This window comes from Rhinatrema bivittatum, chromosome 2, assembly GCF_901001135.1.
Source record: "Rhinatrema bivittatum chromosome 2, aRhiBiv1.1, whole genome shotgun sequence".
In the NCBI taxonomy this organism is placed as follows: domain Eukaryota; kingdom Metazoa; phylum Chordata; class Amphibia; order Gymnophiona; family Rhinatrematidae; genus Rhinatrema; species Rhinatrema bivittatum.
The window spans coordinates 58188052-58208690 of NC_042616.1; the positions used below are offsets into that span (position 1 = coordinate 58188052).

The 20639-nt window shown below is 42.6% G+C and overlaps 1 protein-coding gene across 8 annotated transcripts in view; it reads left to right on the top strand.

Annotated features, from left to right (window-relative positions):
• The window catches only part of CCM2 (CCM2 scaffold protein), a 278566-nt gene that overhangs the window by 181116 nt on the left and 76811 nt on the right, over positions 1-20639 (top strand). For all 8 annotated transcript variants that reach the window (XM_029588207.1, XM_029588208.1, XM_029588209.1 and 5 more), the window contains one exon: positions 17708-17891. In XM_029588207.1, coding sequence (XP_029444067.1) covers positions 17708-17891 — 184 coding nt within the window. The remainder of the gene's footprint in view (positions 1-17707; positions 17892-20639) is intronic.

The following is a 20639-nucleotide window of genomic DNA, read 5'->3' on the forward strand; positions in this document are numbered from 1 at the left end:
AACATGCCCACCGACCTCAGGCTAGAACCCTGCCCTCTAACTTTCGAAAAAAACTGAAGACCTGGCTTTTCCTCCAAGCCTTCCCTTAACTTTAAAAAAACATCAATATTCTACCAGACCTGACTCCGCCTACATGACTAGGCACCCCGCTAGACTAGGTGTACAGCCCAGCTTAGACGTTATACTTATGCCTATGATTTTTCTTTGTTTAATTTAGTCTTATCAGTTTTGCTGTCCTTTGCCTCCGGCTACCTTAGCCCCCCCAAGTTCTGCCTCCTTGTTATATGTAACTTCGCCTCTTGTTAATTGATTGATTAAGTTTTACATCTTGTTACATGTAAACCAATTTGATATGAATTTTATTCATGAATGTCTGTATAGAAAAGTATTAAATAGTCTGAATACCTGACTGGCTATGGAGTGAATGGATAGATTTGGGAATGCTTCTTTTATACCTTTCTGTACTTATCAAACAGATGGGCCGATACAGTAAAGTCTGCGGGAGAGCGGGCGTACACCGACCACTCGCTGGTGCGCGCGATGCAGTATTTAAATTAGGTCCGGCGGTAGATCTGGGTAAAAGGAGGCGCTAGGGACACTAGTGCGTCCCTAGCGCCTCCTTTTTGACAGGAGCGGCGGCTGTTAGCAGGTTTGACAGCCCGCTAACAGGTTTTGACCATTTTGCTGGCATCTGTTCTCGAGCCCGCTGACAGCCACGGGTTCGGAAACCGGATGCCGGCAAAATTGAGCGTCCGGTTTTCTGCCCGACAGCCGCAGGCCAAATTCAAATTTATTTATTTATTTTTTTACTCTTCAGGACCTCCGACTTAATATCGCCATGATAATATCGTCCATGACTCCTTGAATATCACCATGATATTAAGTCGGAGGGTGCACAGAAAAGCAGTTTTTACTGCTTTTCTGTGCACTTTCCTGGTGCCGGAAGAAATTAGCGCCGACCTTTGGGTCAGCGCTAATTTCTGAAAGTAAAATGTGCAGGCTTGACTGCACATTTTACTTTCTGTATCCCGCGCGCATACCTAATAGGGCCATCAACATGCATTTGCATGTTGAGGGCGCTATTAGGTGCTGCGGGTTGGACGCGCGTTTTCCTCCCCTTACTGAATAAGGGGTAAAGGAAAACACGCGTCCAATAGCAGGCTAAGAGTGCGCTCCATCGGAGCGCACTGTACTATATCGGCCTGAGAATAAACTGAGCAGTTGTGGGTCCAGCAGTGCATGGGAAACAATGCATATACTTAGATATAGCTTATAAAAAATAATGTGCACTCTTAACCTTAGCATTATTTCTCCATAGATAAGCAGACATTTAGCATTATGCGTGGATGACATCATCCAGTGACATAGACCCATCTCTTAGCTCAGTAAATACCTTACTAAACATTTGTGGGAGTTCCTGCACACACATGCTGCTTCATGAGCCTCTCAGTCTTTCTTCATCTGAGCTACCACATGGGCATTTCCCAGTCTCTTACCATTTTTTGATTTTTGTTGCCTTGTTAATGTCCTTATCATTGCTGCTGCTTTGGCAGCTACTCAAACAGAATTTATGCTATTAAATAAAAAAATATGGAAAAATCAAAATCTAAGAAGCCAGTGCTTTGCAGCTTCAAGGGCTGCATTTGGATGTCCTTCATGGATATGCCATGTTACTGCTGCTTGGGCCCTGTCCATGACTCCTTGAATTGCTACAGCTGTGGTCTAATGTTCTCCAGGGTGTAGCATCCTTGCATCTAGAAGATGGTTGCCATAAGGAAGGTGCCAGTGGGTAAGAGCTCCAAGCCTCAGCATGAGACTGGACAGCGAAGCCGCTTCTTGTCTAGGGATGTGTCATTGGACTCTCAGTGCAGGATGTTAAGACAGGAATCCTCCCAGCTTGATCCCACAAGCATGGAAAGGCTTCTCCCCCCATGGCACCTGTTCTCGGATCCGCCTCTATCAGAGTTTTGTGGGGTGCAGATGAGGCACCAAGAAGTTATCACAGACAACCAAAGGGGCCCTCTTTGGAGACATCTCTGAGCTGAAGAAAAACTTGGCACAAGGATCTTCCACAGCATGCTCCTTCTTAATGCTCAGGCAGGGATTAGCCTTGGTGGTGCAGGTCCTTGTTCCCTTCATGACGTGTAAAATTCCCATGGCACAAAGTCATTCATTTTACTCAGACCCAAGGCCAACTAGGATGCTGTCCAAGCACTTGGCAAACAAATTGTCTTCAGAGGAACAGTAGTCACACTCTCTGAAGCATGCCAGAATGTAGTCAGTCACATCGGAGTGGAGTGTTTCAACATACAAACCCAAAAGTCCTGCCACTGAGGTTAGGATGCAGCAGAAGACATCTATAGACCAAGGCACCGTTAGAAGTAGTCCATGATGGCTGCATAGACACTTCCTTCAATCACAATAGAAGCAGCTTCTCTGCATCCACTGCTGTACAGACAGCCTTCTATGAAGATGATCTGATCTAGGTTTCTGAAGAAATTCTCTCTCCTCCAACTCCAGCGCAGAGCATCCTCTAGTCCAAGGGAACCCAACTGTTGGAGCTAGTGAAAAATGTCTATCTCCTTAAGCCCTGGAAATCAGAGAGGGAAGTTAGAACCTTTTTTGTCCAAGATGAAAGAAATTTTCCCACATAGTGGGGACACTCAAAGGTCCTATATGTATCTCCTCAAAAGCTTCCAGAGTTGGGAGTAACTTCTCACCGTGAAGTAGTGGTGGGTTCTCCTCATCCAGGGCATGAATTCAGTGTGCATTGGGCCTTAGTGTAAAGTGGATAAATCACAAAGTTCCATCAGAATAGGGTGTTGCTTGTATTTTGTTCATTCAAAGTTCTTACCAGATGTTTACCCCTCAAAACAGCAGAAGTCTCCTTCTCAATTGCCATCATTCTCTTCAAAGTCATGGCTTAATATTCCCCTGTGGTTGGAAGAAGAGGAAGATTCCTTCAGATCCCCTGCCAGACTTGCCTGAACATGTCTCCTATAGATCTCCGCTACTCCAGTTTCTTGGATAAGTTGACAAAGATGCTGTCCATCAGTGTCAGGAAAGAAAAGGACACAAAAACAGATGTTTTCAGACACCTCCAGTTTGTTCAGTCTTCAGTGGATTCTGCAGCTATCCCAGTTCAGACTTCTGTAGGTCCTCCAGATAAGGATGACAGATTCTGATAATGTGCTTACTGTTGGCCTAGAGATCAGATTTAAAATACATGGTCTAAGCTTCCCCCAGGGTTTGGAGTTGTCCTGCTACCATACCATTTGGTAGTAGTGGAGTCCGTGTTGAAATGTGCTAACACCACATGATTACTCAACTTGCCACCCGGGGAAGACCCCAAAAACATTGAATGCTTTTGAGGGAGGAGGAAAGGTCTTCCAGAGGTCCATGCCGATTACCCGAATTGTGGCTCACTAGTTCTGCATGATGCAGTACCTGTACGATTGCATGCAAAAGCTAAAGCCTCTGACAAATTTGACAGACCCAGAACAGACAGACCTCTGCCAAGAAATGTAAGATATAGAGGAATCTGAGAAGCACCTTATCCATTCTACTTATAAAGCCTGACAGCTCGTATAGTTGCAAGCGTGTGGCCTCTGAGATGTGCATAATTATCTTGCAGATGTGCCCTGGACAGAGGACAAATTTGATGACTAGGTTCGAGACTGGCTCTGATCAAAGAACATCTATTCACCTTGTAATCGCTATCAGTTACTGCAGGAAGCAGGCTTTTTCTTGATACCAGTACTTTCCTTACAAGTGTCCATTCTTTCGAAGATGCCCCTCAGATTCTCTCTTCTGTATCGTTGATCTTTACCCACTCTTCAGCAGCTAACCACCCAAGGTCATTGGAGAGAGAGGCGTCAGCAAAGGATCAAATGCAGCCTAACCCTGGAACCAGTTTTGAGACCCCCCCGCTTCTATTTTGCGTGGCAGGGGGGGAGGGGGCCTGGCAACTTCAGTCCTTCCTCTTGGAAAGTCTTCATACTACATGAACTGGTGGGTCCTGAAAATTGTGGAATATGGTGGTTACTTGCATTTCTCTTGCCCTATTCTGACCCAGCAGACTTCAGTCTTCAGCGAAGATCCTTCTCATTCCACCCAGCTGCAGCTGGAATTGGAGTTCTCTCATCCGAAGATTGAAGCTGCCCCTCCTCAGGAGTGTGGCTAGAGTTTCTGTTCCAAGTATTTCCAGTATCCAAGAAGTTGGGGATTAAGATCTATACTGAATTTGCATATGCTTAACAAGTTGTTAGTGCGGGAGAGATTAAGGAGAACAACATAAGAACATGCCATACTGGGTCAGACCAAGTGTCCATCAAGCCCAGCATCCTGTTTCCAACAGTGGCCAATCCAGGCCATAAGAACCTGGCAAGTACCCAAAAACTAAGTCTATGAACTCCCCTCCAAATTCTCTATTTTCATTTAACCAAGGGATTGTATGTGTTCTGTATCTGAAAAACGTTTATGTCCACATCCCTATTCACCCCTCCAATCTGAAGTTCCTCAGGTTTGTGGTGAAGCACGTGTGCTTCCAATACAAGGTGCATCCCTTTGGCCTTTCTGCGGCCCAGGAGTATTTACAAAATGCCTAGAATTGGCAGCACAACTTCTTTGGCAGTGAGTCTGAGTTCCAATGTATGGACAATACATTTATTCCTATCAGTTTGAATCCCTTGAAGAAATTGACTCCTTCAGTCTTTGGGCTCCCTGGTCAACTTTGCCAAGTCAAAACTTGTTCTGTTTCACAGAAGTCTGTTCTTAGGAGCCTGGATAGATCTGCTTCAGGCAGACAGATATCGTGCATTGTGGGAGTCATATTGGACATGGTGTGAAAAGGCATTATGTGAAATCTTGACATTGTATTTAATATCCCTATGTGAATGTTAATGAAATGTTAGTTTAGATGTATGTACAAAAAGTTACAAAGAAAATACAGCCCAGCAATTGTGTGTTCCAATAGGCACAAAAAATGCATGTTTCAGCTTTCTTGTAGGTACCAACTTGTACAGCAACAAAGGGCTTCATTCACCCAAATTCAAGATTTGGAAAAATTTCTAGCATAAAGTTATATTTATTGGTCAAAGGTGGTAAGTATTTTAAGTTTTTAAAGAAGTTTTGAAGCCCTGTGTATCTTCGAAAAGCCATTTAAGAAGGAAATTTTGAAGGATGCCAGTCCTTTTGTTAGTCTTATACCATCTGGATAGCTTCATCTCCAAGTTAATGCTTCGATGTGGTTACATGTAAAGTTCTTTAAAGAAAAAAAAGATATGTGAGCCAATTGCAAGCCCCTAGACCTGGATATGTGACTCCCTGCTTCAGCATACATTCTCCTGTAACCAGTTTCCCATTGTATTCTGTCAGACCTGATCAGATGTGCCACAAAAAAAGCTGCTGCCTGATGCTCAGATCCAGATCAGCACCTGGGTTCTGCCTTTAGCATCTTGTAGCTCAAGACACACTAATAGTGGCTCTTAAACATTCAGGTGTTTCTTTTCAAAAACATGTGTAATCAAGATGACTCTCCCTCTTAGCTATAGCATCTGAGTGCAGGAATTAATGGACAGCATGCAGTGCATTGATAACTGGGTACCACTTTGTGCAACACACAATGCTGCTGTGTCTCCTTTGAGTCCTCCAACCTCTGTCTTACCTCCAAGCTGAGTAAGAAGGGAAGACCATGCACTGAATACTGGACATGACAGTGTTGTGAGCAGAGGCAGTGGAGGAGCTCTGATAGCCTCATGTGGCAGCTAAGGTAAATAACTGATCTGGCTGCACTTCTATGTATAGAACATAATATAAGTAATGCCATGCTGAGTCAGACCAAATGTCCTTCAGGCCCAGCATCTGGTCTCTGACTGGCCAATCCAGGACTCAAGTATCTTGCAGAATTCAAAGAAAATATTCTGTCCTTTTTCTCATAACTAGGGATAAACTGTGGCTTTCCTAGATGTACATAACTATTAATGATTAATTGATTTATCCTCTAGGAAATTGACCAAACCCTTTTTAAACCCTTTAATGCTAATTGCTTTCACTACATCCTCTGGCAACAAATTCCACAGTTTGATTGTGCACTGAGTGAAAAAATACTTTCTCCTATTTGTTTCAAATATGCTATTTATTAGTTTCATGGCATGTCCCTTAGTCCTAGTACTATTTGAAAGGATAAACAACTATTCCCTGTTTACCTGTTCACCCCACTCAAGATTTTCTAGACCTCTATCATATCTTCTCTCAGCTGTTTCATCTCCAGGCTGAAGAGCCCTAACCTGTTATCATTCCATTCTCTTTATCATTTTCGTTGCCTTTCTTCATATAATGTTTACACAATTTCCAGTGAATGAGCTATGCCACCTTATGCCTTTCTGTATACAAGCCTTCTTACATCAGTACTTTATATCCAGTGACATGGTGTGTAACAATTTCTAGTTCTGTTTTACAGAATCTGCATTTATCTGTTTGACCATTTTTTTTCTGTGCTGGCTGTGAACCATCTTGTCCATAATCCAATCCTGTGCTGCAGTTATTGATCTCTCATTCTGAAATTTAAGATAATTTCTCCTTAGTCATTCCTAAATCAGGTTTTGATCCACATGGGGTTTCTGAAGCAACTCATTTCCCACAATATTTGTGTGTTTGTAGATTCTTACTCATTCCTTTCACTTACTGAAACAATTTTAAGAATGGAGACAGATTTTGCTGTTTACTTTTGTACTTCAGTATTTTTTGAGTATTAGGATGTGTTGATGCTGTTGGGTATGCTTTAAGGCCTATAGTAGCAATTGTATGTATATAACTGATCTCTATAAAGCCCATACTACCTTCAGCTCTTGGAATATAGTTTCTGCATACATTTATTCTTATAGATTATTTGATGGGCATGGATAGGTTTTCTTGTTCTTACATCCAATTGTTTAAGATCAAGGCCAGTCTACTATTCCGAAACTATAAGAGCATGCAGAATTACAAGTTGATTGATGGCTTGTCTTATTTCATGTTATGGTGTTTTTCAAAATCATTTTCAATCTCTAAGTATTCTTTGCTGGCCTTCCTCTCAGTAATTTATGCTGAAGTGTTGTACCTTCATCCACCTCTAGATAGTTATATACATCTTCCTGCTCAAGTTTTTGTTATAGTCCTCAGTCAGATTTTTTCAATTTGCTTAATTTTCCCTTACAGAAGGTTGCCTTGTCCAGGCCAAATGTTATCCGAAAAGCTTAGTTGCTCTACTAATTGATCACAGAAAATTAGTGTCCCAGGACTTAAGGCTAAATCCATAGTCCAAAGAGTTAATAAGAGTACTTGGTGGGTTCAGTGCCAGGCAAAACAAGTGGTGAAAGAGAATCTCCCTGAAGTATTCCTTGCTGGATTTTGATATTAGGAACAACATTGTCCATCTTAATAATTTAGATGTAGTGGGGCCTACAAATCTGCCACAGGGCTGTGTTCTTTCCCCGATTCTTTATAATGTCTATCCTCATCCACTTGATTCAAAGTTTTAACATCAAATACCACTTATTCATTGACTATATCCAATTTATCAACATGGGAGTAGCTTGATCTGATCCAATCTCAACTGTGTCGCGACAAAAGCACAGTGGCTTATTGTTCATAAGCTAAACTTAACCCTGCCAAATTGGAACTCCTCTAGTTAAGCTGTCTTGGCTACCCTTTTACTTGTTCTTCTTTACCTTCCAGGAGCTATTCTCCATCCCAAAGAAAACTGTCATGAGCCTAGGGGTTCAACTGGACCTTATTCTGCCAATGTTCCCTCACATCACTAAAGTAGTTAGGACTTGCTTCATGCATCTCCGCTGTATCCGGCAGCTATGCAGTTAACATAGCCTGGCCTCTATCATGCTTTGATCACTAGTCGCTTCGACTATTGCAACTCCTTACTAAATGGGATCTCCAAGACACAAACTTGAAATGGTTGCAACTTGTACAAAGCACAGCAGCCAGACTCTTGGTATGTGCCAGATCTTCAGACCACATCTACCCATCCTTCACAATCTTCACTGGCTTCCTATAGAAGCCAGGATAAAATTCAAAATCCTCTTTCACCCACAAATGCTTGTTTAAACGGCCCCCAAAGTAATCTCACTTCTTCTTACCCCCTACATCCCAGCAAGAGAGACCTGGTCCTCAGGAATGGCCTTTCTCCCCCCCCCCTCCCCACCCCCGATGTCTGCAAAACTAACCTGCACGAGAAAGGCCTTCTGCTGTTCTGCCTCCAGGCTCTAGAATATGGTTCCACTTCCCTTCTGACTTGCACCATGCTACCTCACTTTCAGAAAGAAAGCAAAGGCATGGCTATTTGACCAGGCCTTCTCCCAGTTTGCTTGATAAATTGACCTAATCTCTCCACCCATGAACTTACCATGGAGGACAGCTTCAGCTGCTAGACTCTGACACACAACTGTATTTATGGTCCACTCATAATTACTGCAATCAGTCTCTGATACTTAACTATGTGCTGCCACCCTCCCCATTTGGGTGGAGGTCAGTAGTGCTATTTTTTGGTCTGTGTTTTGACCTGTGTTGTATGTTCTGGTTTTGTCTGTCAGACCTATACCCTGTGCAATGTTAAATTTAAATAATTCTGTAATTTTGGTCATGCTCGAGCTTCTGCTCTGTTACTGACTGTTATAATCGTATAATGTGGATCTAAAGTAGCTCTCAGTCTTACCTCAGCCAAAGGTGCAGGTATGTGGACGACAGCAATAGGTCTCTCCTGGTCCAACTGCCGTAGATGCCAACACAGTCGTGCGTTGGGGTCACGAGAAGGCAACCAGTCCGAATCCACTCCGAGTCAAGACAGGTAGCAGGCAGAACAAGTCCAGTATCCAAAGCAGGTCAGGGCAGGCGGCAGACAGAGCAAGTCCAATATCCAGTCCAGATCAGAGCAGGCAGAACAGGTCCATAATCCAAAGCAAAAGTAGAACAACGCCACAGAAGCACCAGCACAGCAAGCCTGTAGCTGAGGCAATGCTGTGCTGGTCTCAGCTGTTTAAATACCAAATTTCCCGCACAAATGTTAAGACTTCCGGGTGGAAGTCTGATTTAATTGGATGGGCGGGGTTTGTGCGTGACCCGCGTTGGTCCGCGCTGCCGCCGGAAGTCGTCAGCCGGCATCAGGGTCGGTACCGTGAGCCCAAGAGCGCCATGAGGTAACACTGACCTATTAAACTATTCAAATTTTTTGAGTCTGGTCTGGATAAAAGCAGATTATCCAATGTTAAGAATAAAATATAAAAATGTGGCACACTATTTTGTTAAATTTGACATACTTAATCAGTAAATTCACTCTGTACATTTGAAGGCAATTTATTATCCAAGATTTTTGGGATACTATAAAAAAGGTGTGTGGGTTTTGTTTGTTTGGTTTTTTTTTAAATGTATCCATGCTATATGCGGTCTTGAGGTTTCAGCCTCTTACCAGCTAGTCAGGATGGCTTTACTCAGTATTAACTAGTCCTTGGCTCCATATGCTCCTCGTCTGTTGCCATGATGTTGTTAAAATCCCATATTATCATATATTTAATCTGCATCTATTGTAGTGAACTGCTTGTAGATTGTAGGTAGGCACCGTTGGTCTATTAATTTTTGGGGAGCTTGCCAGAGCCTCCCTTGGGAAAGAGAAGTATTATTTCTCCAGAATTAACCATTGCAGTGTTAATTCTGGTCAGCCTATTTATTTATTTTTTACAGTTTACCAGATCTTGGTGGAGAAATGTTAAGTGCCTTGAGCCACAAAAGTCTCCTTTTCCCCCAGTTTTTCCCCCCAAAAGCTTTTATCCTGCAGTTTAAAAAAGATTAACAAATCAGCTACTTCCCAATCGTTGAAGCAAAAGTGATAGTTGTTACACTGAGGAGGTCAGACTTTAACCGGGTAGCTAGAGCTTGAGAATTATTAACTAGCTCTGAGAAAAGCTCATTAATAGAATTAGAATTAAATACCCCACATCTTCCTTTGAAGAGAGACGTTTTAAGCATCCCAGGAAACTCAGTAAGTGAAAATCTCAGCTTTTAAGAGTAAAATTTGAACATATCTTTAGGCAAAATTGTTTAAGAAAAATTAAAGAAACATAAATTAAATCTTCTTGAATGAATCTCCCTTTCTCACTCCAAAATAGAAAGAAATTATATTTGAAAGCACAATCAGATGACCTAACAACGAAATATACTTAAAAGCAGAAAATGTGTAACTCTAGAAGGGCAATTTAATTCTAATTTATAATAAAGAATTTCATAGTCTTTTATCAGAACCAATGGAGAGTTCCAACTTTGCATATCCTGAATAGATTTGAGATTGGCTGCCTACTTGTATCTGCAGTTATCTAAAGAAGACTGTTTTATCAGTTGTAGCAGCTAGAAACCTCTCCATATCAGTAACTGCTACTCATACTGGGCGCACACATGGATATGACTGTTTTTATAACATGCGTGCGGTGGCACACGCGCATGTTATAAAATAGGATTCCCGCACACCACATGCATGCCGGATTTTAATATCTGCGCGCATGTGCAGGCAGGTGGCCATCTCCATGTGGGGGGGTGTGACTTTTTTTTTTTTTTTTTTAATTATGTGCAGCGATGCGCGTAGGGCTTCCCCAGTTCTCTCCCAGTCCGCTCTAATAAAGGAGCAGACTGGGAGGGAAATTCCGTAACCCTATCCTTCTTCCCCTCTCCTCCCCGACCTCTAAACTAACCCTACCTTTCCCCTATTGTTTTATTTTTATACTTGACTGTTCCTCCAGAGCAAAAGTAAATTCTGCTTGCCGGCAGGCTGCTGTGCACACTTCCCCAGGACAGTGTCTAATGGTGCTGTCTTGGCCTGCCCCTTTTCAGTTGCCCGGCACTTCTGCATGTACCAGGGATTACGTGCGTGGCTTGGCACGCGCAGGGCCCAGCCTCGCGCATAACCCCCAGTTTTACTGCACGCAGGGCTTTTAAAATTTGGCCAGCTGTCTCTAACATGATCAGAGAAGAAGAAACAGGAGCTTCAGCAGATACCAAATTTCCAGAGGAAGCCATTGAACTAGCAAACTCACGGGCCGATACAGTAAAGTCTGCGGGAGAGCGGTCGAACGCCCTGCTCTCCCGGCGCGTGCACCGGGCACTCGCCGGTGCGTGCGATTCAGTATTTAAATTAGGTCCAGCGGTAGATCCAGGTAAAAGGAGGTGCTAGGGACACTAGCGCGTCCCTAGCGCCTCCTTTTTGACAGGAGCGGCGGCTGTCAGCGGGTTTGACAGCCGACGCTCAATTTTGCCGGCGTAGGTTCTCGAGCCCGCTGACAGCCATGGGCTCGGAAACCAGACGCCGGCAAAATTGAGCGTCCGGTTTTTGGCCCGACAGCCGCGGGCCAAATTCAAATTTTTTTTTTTATTTTTTTTTTTTTACTTTTTTTACTCTTCGGGACCTCCGACTTAATATCGCTATGATATTAAGTCGCTGGGTGCACAGAAAAGCAGTTTTTACTGCTTTTCTGTGCACTTTCCTGGTGCCGAAAGAAATTAGCGCTGACCTAAAGGTCAGCGCTAATTTCTGAAAGTAAAATGTGCGGCTTGGCTGCACATTTTACTTTCTGTATCCCACGCGCATACCTAATAGGGCCATCAACATGCATTTGCATGTTGAGGGCGCTATTAGGTGTCGCGGGTTGGACGCGCGTTTTCCTCCCCTTACTGAATAAGGGTTAAGGGAAAACGCGCGTCCAATAGCAGGCTAACAGTATCGGCCTGTCTGCTAGTTACTTGCAGAGCTGGGACCAGTTTGAGCCAAAGGATCAATAATCTTATTGATATACAGGCCTTCCCCACCAGAACTGCTGTCTTATCTTATGGAAATAGTGATTCTAAAATCAGGGCTGAAAGGATATATCAGTTTCAGAGTAGGAGACCCTACGTGCTCTTTTCCCCCGATTGAACTGTGCTGAAGAAAAATTCTCTAACCTTGTTTGGAGGTCCCGAGGCTGGTATACCACGCATAGTGCCTTTCCTCTTTTTCCCTATCCAAGAGAAAAGCCAAGTATTAGAGAGAGCACACAGAAGGGGCATGCTGCTTTGCAGTGTCACGCTGCTGGAAGGCCAAACATAAAGGTCACAGGGACACGGAGCAATGATGTGGCTCAGAATTCTGCCCCTCCAATCTCCCCAGTGTGTTGTCTCTCCAGGCCTTGGAGGAAGAAGGACTCATGATTGGAGAGCATCAACCTGGTGCAGCAGGAAAGGATCCTGTAGCCAAGGACCTGCTCTCCAGGTGATGCATTATCCTTTCGCACCAAGGATATCTCCCCAAGGCCTACTGCCCAGGAGGGGAAGGGTTAGGTCGGCCGTCATAGTTGGTGATTCGATTATTAGGAATGTAGACAGCTGGGTGGCTGGACGTGAGGGTCGCCTGGTAATATGCCTACTTGGTGCGAAGGTGGCAGACCTCACTCGTCACCTAGATAGGATTTTAGACAGTGCTGGAGAGGAGCCGGCTGTCGTGGTACATGTGGGCACCAACCACATAGGAAAATGTGGGAAGGAGGTTCTGGAAGCCAAATTTAGGCTCTTAAGTAGAAAGCTTAAATCCAGAACCTCCAGGGTAGCATTCTCTGAAATGTTCCCTGTTCCATGCACAGGTCCCCAGAGGCAGGCAGAGCTCCAGAGTCTCAATGCGTGGATGAGACAATGGTACAAGGAAGAGGGATTCAGTTTTGTTAGGAACTGGGGAACCTTTTGGAGAAAGGGGAGTCTCTTCCAAAGGGATGGGCTCCACCTTAACCAGGCTGGAACCAGACTGCTGGCACTAACTTTTTAAAAGGAGAGCAGCTTTTAAACTAGAACAAAGGGGAAAGCAGACAGTCTCTCAGCAGCGCATGGTTTGGAGGGATGTATCTTCAAAGGATACTAATGATGCATTAGAATTAGGGATTCCCAACAGTGAGGTTCCAATAATAAGAAAAGTAGTCCAAGTGCCTGTAACTAAAAACTCACCTGAACTAAAAAAAAATTCTAATTTATCCCTATCAATTAAAAAGCAGAATGAAAATACAAACAAAAAAAACAAACTTTGAAATGTTTGTGTGCTAATGCCAGAAGTCTTAAGTAGTAAGATGGGAGAATTAGAATGTATAGCAGTGAATGACAGACTTAATTGGCATCTCGGAGACATGGTGGAAGGAAGACATCCAATGGGACAGTGCTATACCGAGGTACAAATTATATCGCAATGACAGAGAGGAGCACCCGGGAGATGATCTGGCGCTTTATTTCCGGGATGGCATAGAGTCCAACAGGATAAACATCCTGCATGAGACTAAATGCACAATTGAATCTTTATCGGTAGAAATCCCTTGTGTGTCAGGGAAGACTATAGTGATAGGAGTATACTACTGTCCAACTGGTCAAGATGGTGAGACTGACAGTGAAATGCTAAGAGAAATAAGGGAAGCTAACCAATTGGTAGTGTGGTAATAATGGGAGATTTCAATTACCCCAACACTGACTGGGTAAATGTATCATCGGTACATGCTAGAGATAAAGTTCCTGGATGGAATAAATGCCTTTTTTATGGAGTAATTGGTTCAGGAACCGACAAGAGAGGGAGCAATTTTAGATCTAATTCTCAGTGGAGCACAGGATTTGGTGAGAGAGGTAACGGTGGTGGGGCCGCTTGGCAATAGTGATCATAATATGATCCGATTTGAATTAATGAATGGAAGGGGGACAGTAAGCAAATCCAGGGTTCTCATGCTAAACTTTCAAAAGGGAAACTTTGATAAAATGAGAAAAATAATTAGAAAAAACTGAAAGGAGCAGCTATAAAGGTAAAAAGTGTGCAAGAAGCGTGGTCATTGTTAAAAAAAAAAAAACAAAAAAAAAACCAAACAAAAAAAAAACCATGCTAGAAGCACAGTCCAGATGTATTCCACACATTAAAAAATGTGGAAAGAAGGCAAAACGATTACCGGCATGGTTAAAAGGGGAGGTGAAAGAAGCTATTTTAGCCAAAAGATCTTCATTCAAAAATTGAAAGAAGGATCCAACAGAAGAAAATAAGATAATGCATAAGTGTTGGCAAGTTAAATGTAAGACATTGATAAGACAGGCTAAGAGAATATTTGAAAAGAAGTTGGCCATAGAGGCAAATATTCACAGTATAAATGTTTTAAATATATCCGAAGCAGCCTGTGAGGGAGTCTGTTCGACTGTTAGATGATCGAGGGGTTAAAGGGGCACTTAGAGAAGATAAGGCCATCACGGAAAGATTAAATGATTTCTTTGCTTCGGTGTTTACTGAAGAGGATGTTGGGGAGGTTCCCGTACTGGAGAAGGTTTTCATGGGTAATGATTCAGATGGACTGAACCAAATCACGGTGAACCTAGAAGATGTGGTAGGCCTGATTGACAAACTGAAGAGTAGTAAATCACCTGGACTGGATGGTATACACCCCAGATTTCTGAAGGAACTAAAAAATGAAATTTCAGACCTATTAGTAAAGATTTGTAACCTATCATTAAAATCATCCATTGTACCTGAAAACTGGAGGGATAGCTAAGTAACCCCAATATTTAAAAAGGGCTCCAGGGGCGATCTGGGAACCACAGACCGGTTAGCCTGACTTCCGTGCCAGGAAAAATAGTCGGAAGTGTTCTAAACCTCAAAATCACAGAACATATAGAAAGACATGGTTTAATGGAACAAAGTCAGCATGGCTTTTACCCAAGGCAAGTGTTGCCTCACAAATCTGCTTCACTTTTTTGAAGGAGTTAATAAACATGTGGATAAAGGTGAACCGGTAGATGTAGTATACTTGGATTTTCAGAAGGCGTTTGACAAAGTTCCTCATGAGAGGCTTCTAGGAAAAGTAAAAAGTCATGGGATAGGTGGCGATGTCCTTTCGTGGATTAGAAACTGGCTAAAAGACAGGAAACAGAGTAGAATTAAATGGACACTTTTTTCAGTGGAAGGGAGTGGGCAGTGGAGTACTTCAGGGATCTGCATTGGGACCCTTACTTTTCAATATATTTATAAATGATCTGGAAAGAAATACGATGAATGAGGTAATCAAATTTGCAGATGATACAAAATTGTTCAGAGTAGTTAAATCACAAGCAGATTTTGATAAATTAAAGGAAGACCTTGTGAGACTGGAAAACTGGGCATCGAAATGGCAGATAAAATTTAATGTGGATAAGTGCAAGGTGATGCATATAGGGAAAAATAACCCATGCTATAGTTACACAGTTGGGTGGTAGCACCTAATATGGAACCTAAGAAAGAGATCTAGGCATCATAGTGGATAACACATTGAAATCGTCGGTTCAGTGTGCTGCGGCAGTCAAAAAAGCAAACATAATGTTGGGAATTATTAGAAAGGGAATAGTGAATAAAACGGAAAATGTCATGCTTCTATCGCTCCATGGTGAGACCGCACCTTGAATACTGTGTACAATTCTGGTCACCGCATTTCAAAAAAGATATAGTTGCAATGGAGAAGGTACAGAGAAGGGCGACCAAAATAAGGGGAATGGAACAGCTCCCCTATGAGGAAAGACTAAAGAGGTTAGGACTTTTCAGCTTGGAGAAGAGACGGCTGAGGGGGGGATATGATAGAGATGTTTAAAATCATGAGGTCTAGAACGGGTAGATGTGAATTGGTTATTTACTCTTTCAGATAATAGAAAGACTAGGGGGCACTCCATGAAGTTAGCATGTGGCACATTTAAAACTAATCGGAGAGAGTTCTTTTTCACTCAACATACAATTAAACTCTGGAATTGTTGCCAGAGGATGTGGTTAGTGCAGTTAGTATAGCTGTGTTTAAAAAAAGGATGGATAAGTTCTTGGAGGAGAAGTCCATTACCTGCTATTAATTAAGTTGACTTAGAAAATACCGTTGCTAGTAATAGCAGTGGCTAACATGGAATAGACTTAGTTTGTGGGTACTTGCCAGGTTCTTATGGCCTGGATTGCCCACTGTTGGAAACAGGATGCTGGGCTTGATGGACCCTTGGTCTGACCCAGTATGGCATGTTCTTACATTTTAGTCAAGGTTCATTGTAAACTTATTTGTGTGAGGCCTCTTACTGGCTCTTACTATGTACAGTTATTTTCACCAACCCCCTAGGTGGTCAGTAGCCCATATACTAAGTCTGAGTGAGGGTTCATGTTGCAATTATGTCTAAAGTACTACTTATTTCCTATTACATAAATTTTCTCTCTGCAGTATTTATTTATTTTATTTATTTGAGTTTTTTTCTATACCGGCATTCACGGAGTTCGTATCATGTCGGTTTACATAAAACAAGGGGTGATCAATAAATTATAAACGTACATAACTATAACATGAGAGTATACATTTGCAAAATATAACAAATTATAACAAGTGCGCAGAAAAAAGCAGTTACCATAAAACAAGGATGGTTAAATATAGCTTTGAGACATGGGTGGGAGTTGGAGTAGAAAAGCAAACAGGAAAACAACTCCTATCACACTCCAAAATAGAAAGAAATTATACCTGAAGGCACAATCAAATGACCTAACAAAGAAATAAACAGAAAACAGTGATATTCTAGGTCTATTTTGTAATAGCATTAAGGCCCGTCCTTCCAGGAAATGTTTTGCAATCACACTTGCCACTTAGTTGAAATTATTTTGGCAGAAAATCAGAGGCAAGAACAAAAACTTGATTTGACCACCAGTTTTCATCGGGTTGTTACATGGTTACCAAGCTTTATAGGTAGTGTCAGAAATGAATCTTACTGGTTACCAAAGAAACTGGTTTCTTATGGTTTGATTTAGCTAGCCAGTTTTCATCAGTGATTGGCTCCAATGATCACTGAGCTAGAAAGATTTCTGGCTATTTTAGTAGCCATGCATTCAAACTCATGCCTTACAAAATACCTGTAATGATATGCAGTACTTTGTTAGTCATTAGTAAGCTCTTAGGTTGTCTCTCTGTTGTAATCCTAATAATAAATGCCCAACCCATCATCCTCCTTCCTCCTAGCGTCAGCTACATCTTCAGCACTCCTGGACCTAATTTTCAGCTGCCATGAAAGGTTTCTGTTGGTCCTTTCACGTAGCTTGGGAGGGTATACTTGTGTATCAGTATGAAAGCACAAGTCTGGCATAAACAGTAATAGGAATGTGTATTTGGGCTGTTAAGGGACTTAAGGGTTTGTGCTTAACGCTATCAAATTAGAGATTTAGATCTAACCCCTGGCTTGGGCTTCAAAAACTGCAGATAGTCCTGGAATAGGATTTGAAACCTCTAGTTGAGAAGAGTTGAACTCGGCACTTCCAGATGCACCATGAGGATATCATCATCTGTCTGCCATATGAAGTTGCTTTGTTATATGACCTTTTCCTGAAAGGATGGGGAAGGAAGTGAAAAGTATGCTGAAGGCTGGATGGGGAAAGGGGAAATTTTCAGGGAAGACTAAGTGGAAAGAAAACACATTTTCCTTTCTGAAGCATTGCCTATATAATTTTGATGCCAATCCAGATTTACCTACTAATTTTTGTAAATAATTGTTTAAGCAAATATGAATGCTATTAGAAAAGTAATTTGGAGACAAGTACTTAGAAGATTTGTGAGGACTGCTGCCCATCATAATACTTTAGCGAGGTAAAGAGAGAGCAAATTAATTGCCTGTACTTTGCTGATTTTTTTTTTTTTTTTTTTGCTTTCAGAGGGCACACCAGCTCCCAGGACAGCTGACCCAGGAGCACGATGCTGTGATTAGTCTCTCTGCCTACAATGTTAAACTGGTCTGGAGAGACGGAGAGGACATTATACTCAGGGTTCCCATCCATGATATTGCTGCCGTGTCTTATATCCGTGATGATTCTGCGCACCTGGTAATACTTAAAACAGGTATGTATGAAAGGTAGGTGCAGATGTTGGCACACAAAAAAAAGCGAGGACATGTAATACAAAGGCTGGTCTCATTCCTGTAAACATGGTGGTGTGTTCTTCTCCATTAAGTGCTTGTTGCTGTCCTATAACAAACGTGCTCTCTAGACATGACCTTCCTCCTACTTGGAGTTTGAGTTCAATAAATCATTTCTAAGCCTACATCCTTACAAGTGCATTGACTTTATTCTCAATATCTTTTATAGAAAACTCACCTAATTTGTCTGGTAATGACTTAAACACAGCAGTATGGATTGATGATGACTGTTGAAAATGAATGTGCATGCATGTCCTCGTCTCCTCCATCCTCTGACCAGTTGTTATATGAGCAAGGAAGTTAACTTTTAATAGAATTCATATCTATTTTTACCTAACCTTGCAACAAGGGCCAGCTTTAATATTTACTATGTATAGTAGGTGTGATTTCACAGCAAAACAGACAATGGCTTCATGGAACACTTAATGTATGAACTTAACTCTTCTCAGATCATTGTCTTTTCACACTTATTTCAGTTATCAGTAGCCTGAACTGTAATACTATTACCACTTTGTTTCCACACTCTGCCTGCTTATTCAGTGTTTCCTTTGTTCTGTATCCTGACCACCCCTATGTAATTTACCCACTTCTGTACTTCACTTCATACATCTGACAAAGTGTACTCTGTCCGAAAGCTCATGCCTCAATAAATTGATGAGTCTAAAAGGTGCCACCCGCCTCATGTCATTTTTGCTACACCAGACTCACACTGCTAGCCCTCTGAATATCTGAACAGCAGATTGTGGCATCAATACTTGTGTGATCTTTGGAATGACTAGTGACTACGTTGATCATGTCAAAGATAGGTGTAGATAAAAATAAATCAGAGCTGAGGAGAACAGAATAAAATATGTAGCATATGTTCTCTGAGGGCAGCAGGATGCAAGTCCTCACAGCTGGGTGATGTCATCAGACAGAGAACTGGTTGGAAACCTTGACTTCAGATTCTAAAGCTCTCAGAAGCTGGGCTAAGCAAATGCAGGATTGTCCTGTCATGAGTCATGCAGGGACCATCTTCTTTAATCTAGTTTAAAAAAAAAAAAAAAAGCCAACTCCTGGGGGAGGTGGGTGGATTCATCCTGCTGTCCTCTGAGAAGGTCTGTTACAAGTAAGTAACTTTCACTTTCTCGAGCAAAGCAGGATGTTAGTCCTCACAGGTGGGGAATCCATAGCCTCTTTCCCCTTAACAAAAAAGGGGAAGATGCAACATGAAGAATGCCAATTGGCACAAACAAAGTTTTTCCTGTCAACAGGACATCTAAACACTTTTTTTTTTTTAAGGTAACCTGGAAATAAAACGAGTGGGCCTTAAGGGAAATGGAATTGGATTTTTAAACCTCAAATCTTTCAGGGCAGATTGACCAAACCTGCTGGTGTGTCAGGAGTATTTATCAAAACAGTAATGAATGTGAATATGTGCATTGAACTCCCATGTAATAGCTTAGTCCTGGGGGAACTGCGCACACAGAATTTGCGCAGAATCCCCCCCCCCGTGCAGAATTGCCAAATTCTGCGCAGAAAATAGCAGAGGAGACTCCAGCATGCCGCAAACGGAGCGTGTCCCGCGTGTGCTGTGGGACGTGCTTTGTTCACGGCGAAGATGAAGGCCCCCATGTGCAGCGAACGGAGTGTGATCCACTCGTGGCAAAGATGGAAGGCCACCCCAAAAGCTTTGTCCCTGATGGCCTGGATGTTGAAAGGTTAATTCTTCAGCCACTTAACCTTTCAGAGCCAGTTTCCCGTGTCCTGATTCTCATGGAGGGCTTCCGTGAAGCGAAGTCTTACCTCTACAAATGGAATAGGTTTAAGTCATGGTGTTCTTCTCAATCCCTTTACCTGTTCCACTACAAAGTTTCTAGACTATCTATGGCACTTGTCAGAATCAGGTTTAAAAACTTCCTCCATCAGAATGCATGTCAGTGCGGTGGCTGCCTTCCATAAAGGAGTCGGGGACGTTCCTATTTTGGTACAACCCCTCGTAACACGTTTGCTTGCTTCACCTCAAGCCTCCACTGCGTCCTCCGGTCCCTTCTTGGGACCTCAGTCTGGTTTTGGGTCGGTTCATGAAACCACCATTTGAGCCTCTCCAATCCTGTGATCTTCGCTATCTCACATGAAAGGTGATTTTTTTTCTTTTGGCAATCACATCTGCTCGCAGAGTTAGTGAGTTACAGGCCCTAGTTACCTATCCGCCTTACACTAAACTTCTGCAGGACCGGGCAGTACTCCGCGCTCACCCTAAGTTCTTACCTAAGGTAGTATCGGAGTTTCACATTAATCAATCCATTTCCCAGGCCCCACTCCAATCCAGGAGAACAGGCTCTGCATACCCTTGACTGCAAACGGGCTCTAGCATTCTATCTAGACCGTACAGCTGCCCACAGGAAAAGCACTCAATTGTTTGTCTCTTTCCATTCCATCAAATTAGGGCAACCTGTGGGTAAGCAGACTCTCTCCTCCTGGTTAGCAGACTGCATATCCTTTTGCTATCAGCAAGCAGGCATTCCGCTTCAAGACCGTGTTAAAGCACACTCTGTGAGGGCCATGGCGACTTCAGTAGCGCACCTACACTCTGTGCCGCTTCCTGACATTTGCAGGGCTGCTATCTGGAGTTCTCTCCATACCTTTACAGCCCATTATTGCTTAGACAAGGCCGAAAGACAAGATTCCAT